The 9,656-nt window shown below is 38.3% G+C and overlaps 1 protein-coding gene across 1 annotated transcript in view; it reads left to right on the forward strand.

Annotated features, from left to right (window-relative positions):
• The window catches only part of rpa2 (replication protein A2), a 35,558-nt gene extending 26,468 nt beyond the window's left edge, over positions 1-9,090 (forward strand). Inside the window, exons 3-9 of the mRNA XM_041233887.1 lie at positions 585-686; positions 1,091-1,204; positions 2,160-2,234; positions 2,442-2,558; positions 4,333-4,443; positions 4,801-4,895; positions 8,086-9,090. Coding sequence (XP_041089821.1) covers positions 585-686; positions 1,091-1,204; positions 2,160-2,234; positions 2,442-2,558; positions 4,333-4,443; positions 4,801-4,895; positions 8,086-8,173 — 702 coding nt within the window. The 3' untranslated portion in view covers positions 8,174-9,090. The remainder of the gene's footprint in view (positions 1-584; positions 687-1,090; positions 1,205-2,159; positions 2,235-2,441; positions 2,559-4,332; positions 4,444-4,800; positions 4,896-8,085) is intronic.
• The last annotated feature ends 566 nt before the right edge of the window (positions 9,091-9,656 follow it).

The raw sequence follows: 9,656 nt of genomic DNA on the forward strand, positions 1-9,656 counted from the left end.
AAAGTACGGTGGCCCTGTACGTCATCAAGTGCTTTATCATGTTTACATCCTAGAAGCCCTCTTCAGTGTGGTCGTGTTAACATGACCCCGTAAAGGGTTAAGGTGTAATTGAACTGTAATTGATCAATTATATGGTAATTACAAATACAATTGCACAGGTACAGGTGTAATTGGCCTCAGGTCTGCCCAGTATTTATTAATAGTATGTGCTGTTTTCTCCAGGCTGGAAAGGGGCAGCGATCGAGGGTGGAAAGCGGGACATCTAGCATTTTTAAATAACACATGTGCTATACTAATAAAGAGCACTGTATACGATCAGTGAATCAGCTGAAATATGAAGGTTTATTTTTTATTTGTATGTTCAACTTGTTCAAGCTCCAGTGTGATGTGATTTAGTTTAAATGTAGAGGAGGAGGTTCCTTGTACTTTTAACCTAGTGAGTGCACTGGTCTGTTCTGCTGTGTTACTGTGCGCACTGTGTTTCTAACACAACTCGGTATCTTACAGCTGCACTAAATTTAACAGAACTTGTTCTAGGCTGTGTCTTCTTAACAGGTGTGTGTGTTACTGTGTTTCCATTATAGAGATCCCGAGCTCAGTCCATCGTCCCCTGCACTGTGGCGCAGGTGCTCTCTGTCTCCCAGACAGAGGATGTCTTCAGATTTGGAGAAGTAGAGCTGTCACAGGTGAGAGCGCACTCGCAGCTTCAATGGGTGATAAACTGGCTTCTTGCCTCTCATTAGCATAGGCGCTGTCTCTTAGCCATTTGCTGCAGATTTAGTTTTCCAGATTTTTATTTCAATGCGTTGGACCCGTTTATCCAGCCACAGCACTATAAATTCACATCCTGTGCAGGAGTGCTCAGATACAACCTGCTACCTGTTGGTGGCAGTGGGAGTTCAGTAATATGCAGTAATGGCCGCAGTACAGTAAAGTACCAAATTGTTGTTTTATAGAAGGTAATTGAACTATATACAGTAGGTAGCAGGTGTGAGAAATGTATAAATTGCATCTATGCTTGGGAAAGCCTGTTTCTCCCAACGTAATCACAGGTGCTGATGCAAGTTTTCACTTCTCTCTTGACCTGCAGGTGACCCTTGTGGGAGTGATCCGTCATGCGGAGAAAGCACCCACCAACATCCAGTATAAGCTGGATGACATGACCGCCCCGCCCATTGACGTCAGACAGTGGGTGGATACAGATGTAAGTACACACACACACGGGTATGAGTGCTATATGTTTTAGCTTGGAGAATAAAAACAAACAGCTGGAAATAGTTGGTGGGGAGAAAGGAATTCTTCCTTTTGCTTACATTTTTACCAGAAACCCCTAGAAAAGCTCATATTTTCAATAATCATTAATCTGATGCAAACTTTGATTCTGTGAGTTACTGATACAAAAGGCATAATATTTATTTTACAGTACCCACAATCAAACTTGAACTAGAGAATCACAGAAAGCAGCGGTGCACAGAGAATGAAGCTAGCAAACCAGATACATGTCCCATGATTTCCACATTCTGCTTAGGGTATCATGAGATTTTTTCCCAAGCGCTTTCGTGAAACTGAACTATGAAGCCGTCATCTGAAATGGTTTGTGATGAGACATAAGCAGTATGCAGGGTGGGGGTTACGTAAACATACACTGCCAACCCTACCCTGGGAATGCTTACAATTCTCAGAAAGCCAGAGACGTCATTCTTAGCACTTCCTCGTTTTACTCACCACAGACCCCTGCACAGCGGAAGACTGGTTTGACATACCAGCAAAGTTCACACGTCCGTTACACAGACCGATATTACCTGACCTGTTGAAATGCACGTCTCAGGTTTGTTGAGATGGGCAAATACTGAAATGACAAGAGCCAGCAATCTGAGCAATGAGTAAATTGTTCATGTACTATATTTTACTGTGTGAGGGATCTCCGCTAAGTCACAGTTTTCAACATCTCGATGTTTTATGTGCAAGTCAGATCAGTAGAGAGTGCGTGGTATTGGTGTGACTGCCCCAATGGGGATTATAAATCAGCCTGTAGGTGCATTATGTACTGGAAGTGACAGACAACCACAGGATTGGGGACATTTCCCCCTGCAAACGCTGCTTGTTTGTTTTTTTAAATGTAAACCAAATCTAATCCCAGCACCTGTCTTGTTTTGTAGGAAGGAGGTGGGGAAAATATTGTTGTGCCTCCAGGCAATTACGTTAAAGTGTCATGTCATCTCCGCTCTTTCCAGGTAAGGGACTGCTTAGGTACACACATTTTATAAACATGTGCTTTTTTCAGAGAGAGAATTATTTTTTTGTCTTTTTTTTAAATCCAAGAATTTGAGCCTTACAAATGAAAATTGAAGGGAAAAAAAATCAGAGGTTCAGATGCTTTAGTTTTCTCTGGTATTAATAAAGTTTAATCCCCCCCCCCCCCCCCCCCCCCCCCTTTGCAGTCCAAGAAGAGTCTGGTTGCCTTTAATGTCAGGCCTTTGGAGGATATGAATGAGTTGACCTCTCACATGCTGGAAGTGGTTCATGCCCAGATTCTCCTCAATAAGCCGCAGCCTGTGGTATGTACAGTATTGAAAATCACGTATGAGAAATTTTTTGGTTTAATAGTTGTTCATGAGAAGAAGAATTTGCTGTGCCAAAGACTGCAAGAGAAAATACATTCTGCTCAAACACATATTATAAGTAATTCAGTGGTAAAATGGACGCAAAGCTGACGTTCCCAATATTTCAACTTTTTGTGTAGGTCCTGTTGTGGTTCAAACGTTTAGAATTGTTTGTCACACATTGTGAGTGTGAGATCTTTAGAGATGTAGTTGCTGCTAATCTGTTCCTATGGAGACATGACTTAACTCTTTCAGGACCAAGCATTTTTCAGTGGGATGCTCTTGCGAATGGGGAACATTATAAAGTACTTCAGAAAATATACAAACATTTCACTTTTTTTAATATATACTATATATATATATATATATATATATATTATAATATATATATATATATATTAATGTTAATTTTTATTGTGTATTCTGCTTAGTTACATATATAAAAACGCGTTATTATATGTCGTGAGGGACCTCACAATATGTTTTGTTTAAAAATATTGATTATTAGGCAAATTACAAGACATTGTATTATCTGAGTGCTTGCAGGGTATTTTTTAATAGTAATGGACACTTCACGATTTATTTATAAATAAAATAGTTATTCATTCCATTATCAGTAATAAGGAAAAATCCCTGATACATTTAGTTCATGAAATAGTATCTGCTTATATCCACTCGTTGCTTTACATTTTTTTAATTTGCTCTAAACAAGTTACTGTGATTTTTTTCTTCTGCTTTTGTCTCTGCTTAAAGGGTTAATTAGTTTGTACTTTGTTTTTAGCATGTCTCTTCCTGTGTCGTCGTCTTTGCCTTTCGCTCAAACTGCATGAGACGACATATAACAATGAGACATGTAACGGTTAGACATGCAAAAGTATTGAATTTAGAAATAGTAAAAGAAATAAATAATAAATTCAATGACAAATGTTTTGCCTAGAAGTCTTGTGAAGTATTTCTAAACAGTAAGAGGACACCTTACATACAACATATTGCTCTTGCAACAAATTAAAACTTAGTTTTTCTTAGTTTGGTAAAACTTTTATCATTCAACCTTTGTCTACTTCATTTTCTCATCATTCTCCTCGCTGTATACTTTATTTATAATTTGTCAGAATAGTAGTGCTGGGATGAGCATGGTATTTTCATGTTTGGATATCCATTCAAGATTCATTCATGTGCACAACGTTATCAAAGCCCTTACATTTAGCAATGTGTTAAAATGGAAAAATATTCCACAAATAAAGGCACACTTGTGAATTAACTACAAAACAAAGTACTTATGTTTTAAAAAAAAAAAAAAAAAAAAAAAAAAGTGTGTGTATACAGGCAACGTCAGTACGTTAAGCAGTGGACAGACACACTGTCCTGAAGTAATAACAATTTTAACTTGCATAAACACTACAAATAAATGTGGAAAAGAGCAATGAAAAAAACTCCACATTCCTGATTTTATTATGAATTTTAATAAGACACCTGAACTTGTTACCGATACACTGGGGGCTAATCAAGCTGATAGTAACACCTTGAATGGGTGAAACTGCTATGCAGAAGGAGTCTTACTTCCTTCCTTGTGTTGTGATACTTGTTGTATTGCGACCTGCACATCGTGATATGTAACTTATGAGATTAGTATATCATTCCACCCCTACACAATATGTACTTTCAGTCCCCTGTTTTTCCAGCCTGTATGCAGCAGCCACAGTAACATCCTTCTCTTGTAACCCCTCAGCTGGGTGGTGGTGGCATGAATCAGAGCCTCAGCGTGCAGAGAAGCATGGAGAGCGGATTCTCGGGAGCCGGGGATGATGGGCTGAACGGCTTGACACCACAGCAGAGTCAGGTGAGTGCAGGAGCTGCTTTACCCTTCACACTGGGAGTGAAGCACACTCCAGTCCTGGCTTTCACAACTACCTCCAGTTGAGGTTGAACATATTCCTCTCCTTATAACTGCATGAACAACTCCTATAAGAAAAACCTAGACTCAGGTGTGACTTATTAGTTATTTGTCTTCTGTTTGTGCCACTCACTTAAACTATGGTAACTTCAGCCAAGATGTTTTTGGCTTCAGTCAAACATTTAATAAATATGTATGGCTTAAATGTGAAATTTATTCTGCTGTGCATGAAGGTGATTCTGTGTATTTTAGGCTATATGTGTTTTGCATGCTGCCTTTTCTGTAATTTGTTTTTATTTGTAGGTGTTGAATTTGATCAAGCAATGTAAAGAAGAGCAAGGGATAAGTATTCACGACATAAAAATCAGGCTTAAGGGAATGAACGCCATGGCCGTCAAGTGAGTCCCCTATCCTTGTCGTAATGTTTTGCATGGTTTTAAATTCTACTGAAATTATTAAACTCCTCTGCTGGCTCGTCGTTGTCACAGAGAGTCTCTGTCGGACAGTTCTCCTTTGCATATCATCCTCCACATACCCTCCAGATTTTCTTGTGCAACGGTGACAGAATCCGCGTCAACTGTGTCTCCAGATTCCTCAGGACCACTGCTAGTTCTATAGAATAATATACAGGATGTGGGGTTGGCTGGTGACAGACCCGCCCAGGAATCTGAATTCATTAAATCCTGCAGCACTTCACCATCACTGCAAACACCATGCCAGATATAAAATTACAGCTCTGAAAGAACAATTAAAAGCTGACACCCTGGGATCCTTCAAGAAGCTGCTTGAAGGATCCCAGCTGCTTGATGAGATTTTGGGATCAATAAGCTACTAACAACCAAACGAGCAAGATGGGCCGAATGGCCTCCTCTCGTTTGTAAACTTTCTTATGTTCTTATGTTCTTAAATAACTACATATACAGATAGATCATTCAATAAATACACACATATACAGATAGAGCAATAAATAAATACATATACAGATAGATCAATAAATACATAGAGATATATATTATATATATATATATATATATATATATATATACATATATATATAAATATATATAGATATATATATATATATATATATATCAATATATATATATATATATATATATATATATATATATATAAATATATATACAGATATATATATATATATATATATATATATATCATTCAATAAATACATATACAGATGATCATTCAATAAGTACACATACAAATAAATACATATAGATAGGTCATTCAACAAATAAATACATATACAGATAGATCATTCAATAAATAAATACATACATATACAAGCAGATCATTTAGTAAGTAAATACATATACTGATAGATCATTCAATAAATAAATACATATACAGATAGATCATTCATTCAGTAAATAAATACAAAGCTTGCAGTAGCTAAAAGTTCAGGGTGAAACTAAATTCAACAACTGCAACAGCATGGGGTGCAAACGTGAAACAGGAACAAGCCCTAGTATCAAGGGTAAATATGCTATCGCTAGTCTACCAGAAGCCATAATAGTAGTACAGTATTTCATGGTAGATTTTGAAATGTCACATGTTTTGTTCAGTAGATGGAGAACTACAAAGTGGTATGTAATTCAATATGTTAATGTAACATTCAGCAGGTTTCATTTGACTTTATGAAGCAAAATGTGTTCATTCTATGGGGGGATGCAAAACTTTTGGCCATAGCTATAGGATTTGCAATAACAAACAGTTGGCAAGTGGGGATCGCAAAAGAATCTATAAGAAAGTTGGGGTATTAGTTTAAAATAGCACAAAGTGAATTGCTTGCATGTGTTAGATGGTGTCCTTTTGAAATAAATTAGAAATAGAAAATTGGGTTGAAAAAACCTCCTTGCAGGCGATCTGGGAACGTGGGTGTGTGAGTAACAGTTGCAACACCAATCAAAGCACTCCCTTCAAAATGACCAGCCTTCCGCAAGCTGTGCAAGTCAAATCAAATTTTATTCATAAAGTGCCATTCACTCCAAAGGCATCTCAAGGTGCTGTACAGAAACAGAGTTAGGAAGGGCATTCCATACCTGTGGTGCTCTGTGTGAGAAAGCCCTTTCACGCATTTTAATTGTACTCGCCCTCGGTACAATCAAAAGACCTGCATCCTGTGATATCAGTGCACGGCTGGGTACATATGGGGTGAGGAACTCTTGTAAATAAATGGGTACCAGGTCATTGTGGGTTTTACAGGTTAGCAGCAGAATCTTCAAATCAATTCTAAACTCTACCGGGAGCCAATGTAAAGAAGCCAGATCAGGGGTAGTGTGTTCCCTGCTCCTAGTTTTAGTTAGGATCCCAGCGGCGCTGTTTTGGATGAGCTGGGGTCGAAATAGCACACTTTGGGATACCAGAGAGGAGTGCATTACAGTAATCCATTCTGATTGATATGTATGCATGCATAAGTCTCTCAGCATCACATGGAAATTATGTGTCTAATTTTTGCGGTATTTCGCAAATGATAGTGGGGAAACTTTTTAGTAACTTCTCTAATATGTTTCTCAAATGAAAACTTTTTTTTTTTTTTTTTTTTTTTTTGAGAGCTGAAGAGAAGTTACTAAGCTCAAGCTCTTGTAACACCACAATATTTGTTTTTTGGAACCCACTGGCATAACCTCTGTTTTCTGAGTTCAGAACATTCAGAGTCATCCAGCAGTTATTATATCTGCAGGACAAACCATGAGTAGCCCATCAGCACAGGTATATCCTGGTTTTACAGACCAATAAAGCTGTGTGTTGCACGCATTACAATGGTAATTCACCCCATGCCTATCAATAGTCACCCAGAGGAATCATATACAGTGTGAACAACAGTGCACCCAAGATAGAGCCCTGTGGAACCCCATATAGGACATCACACCTTTCAGACATGTTCTCCCCATAAGAGACCAACTGGAATCTGTCTGCAAGACTTAAACCACAAAAGAACAGTGCCAGACAGTCCCACAGTGTATTCAAGGCATAAATAAACGGATAAGTCTAGCAGGTTAAAAAGGCCTGGACTCTCAACGAAGTTTGGTTCAGTTAAAACATGGCCGATAGCAGCTACCCAAATACTACTAGGAATGGAACCTCGCCGATGGAGGCTGTAAAGGGAATAATAAACTTCATAAATTCACAAGAAAAACATTTTGACTAAAAGGGCATTGACAAAGACGAGTCAAAACATTTGTCATTCAGTGTATTGCGTTTTGTTTAGTATTTCTGAGTTTTGAAACGTTGCTGGCTGGTTTCGTTGACCCAGGTCAGCACTCCGCTTGGACTACTTTACCTAAGGTAACAGTAAGTAGTCCAAGGTAAGTGCTAATTGACATCTGTGAAACCAGCTGTAAGTGTTTTACATTGTGCTTAGTCAAGGTAATTGGGCAGATATCTGTGAAGTGTGAATTTGTCTATTCAAATTGAATTTTAAATGTAGGGAATCACTACTACAGTTTTAAAATACAACTTTATTGTACCGTATTTTATTTTTTGTACACTGGAAGACCTTGAAATAACAAGACAACCTATTATTTTGACTAAATGATCTTTTTCTCCTTTTTACTTTGAATGCAGGCAGGCTGTGGAGTTCCTCGGTAATGAAGGGCACATTTATTCCACTGTGGACGAGGACCACTTCAGATCAACAGAGGCGGGGAACTGAGAAACGAGGAGGAATCCACTCCCGTTAGTGCTGCCCAAACAGTTTCTTTTCACAAGCTTCGAAGAACTGAAGGGCCATCCAGTTGCGAGCGAAAAACTGATAACGTGTATTGGTTTATTTCAGTTAGTTCCTGCTTTTAAAAGCATCTTATATCCTGAATAAAGAGGAAGCCTACAGTCTTACTGCAACACTCTTTTCTGAAGATGCTTACTTATATTAAAAGTACCCCCCCCCCAAATTAGTATATTGTACGAGCACTTGCACAATATCCAGTTGCAATAAATAACACTGGTGGCATTTTAGTTATACTTCAGTTTTGGGTGACAGTCTTGTCATGTTGGTTTTGTATTGTGACTGTTCTTTTGATCCCCAAAGCAGAAAATAAAAGCTGTCATTTGCAGGACTGGTAAATAATAGGCTGTGTGGTTCTGAATCGGATATATCAGCGGCCCTGACTATTGAGGCGAAACTGACTTCCCCAAATGAAGCAGGGGAGAGAGATCTAGAGATGAGTATTTAGATTTGTATGTGTTTCCTCAGACCTAAAATACTTCAAAGCAGTGAACCTGCACATCGATCCGTAAAGCATGCTGTGCACACCAGTTCCCTTGACACTTTCAGGGTGTTGTTCCCTTTGTTGTAAATCCCCTTATCCCTGTGACTAGTCAGGGGTGGTCAAAGGTGGTGATAATGAAACCAACAAAGAGGAGAATTTGAATTGCTTTAGTGCTCAATAAGACCTGACTTAATCAGAAGTCATAAAGAATTCTAGCAGTTGGTGAGGTTGCTCACATTTGACATTTAAATTAACTGTACTGTGGCTTTTTATTTTTTTGAGTGGGGAAGTCACCCTAATAGATGTAGGGTATACAGTATTTTTTGTATGTGATCAGTTAATAAATGGCAATTGTATACAATTCCTTTCTTTGGTCTGTTTGTTCCATTCATCTCAAAGTGATTTTTTCAAATTGTTCATTTTATGATTTATTCAGTCTTATAGCTGAACTGTTTCTGTACCAATGACAAGAGCCACCTTCATTTTGCAAACCTCATGTTCCTAAAAGATCAGGATTGCAGCCCTGCGTCATAAAAGTACTGTATTAAACAGAGTATGGATAATAAAGCTTGCCAAGGATATTCTTAAGAGCATTAATGTGGGGTTATATGGAGGAACCCATCGGTGCGTATGCCAAACCTACATTGTTACACATGCATCCAGTAGATCTAGACCACGTGATCATTCTACTAGCTGTGTATGTACAGCAGTGGCGAGGGATGTATGCTGCCTCCCTGTTGCCAGTTTTGTACTTCCATTAGCGACATCGGTCTCAAATGTAGAAACACATGTTAGAGCAAACGTGTTTTCCTTTTAAAACAGGATATCTGGCACTACTCAAGGTTAAAGAAAGTTCTCATAGTCTATGCCTTGCTTTCAGGATATATGTTACACTTGCACTTCCTGGGTCATTTCAACTCAGCAGTG

This window comes from Polyodon spathula, chromosome 32 (genome assembly GCF_017654505.1).
Source record: "Polyodon spathula isolate WHYD16114869_AA chromosome 32, ASM1765450v1, whole genome shotgun sequence".
Lineage (NCBI taxonomy): Eukaryota > Metazoa > Chordata > Actinopteri > Acipenseriformes > Polyodontidae > Polyodon > Polyodon spathula.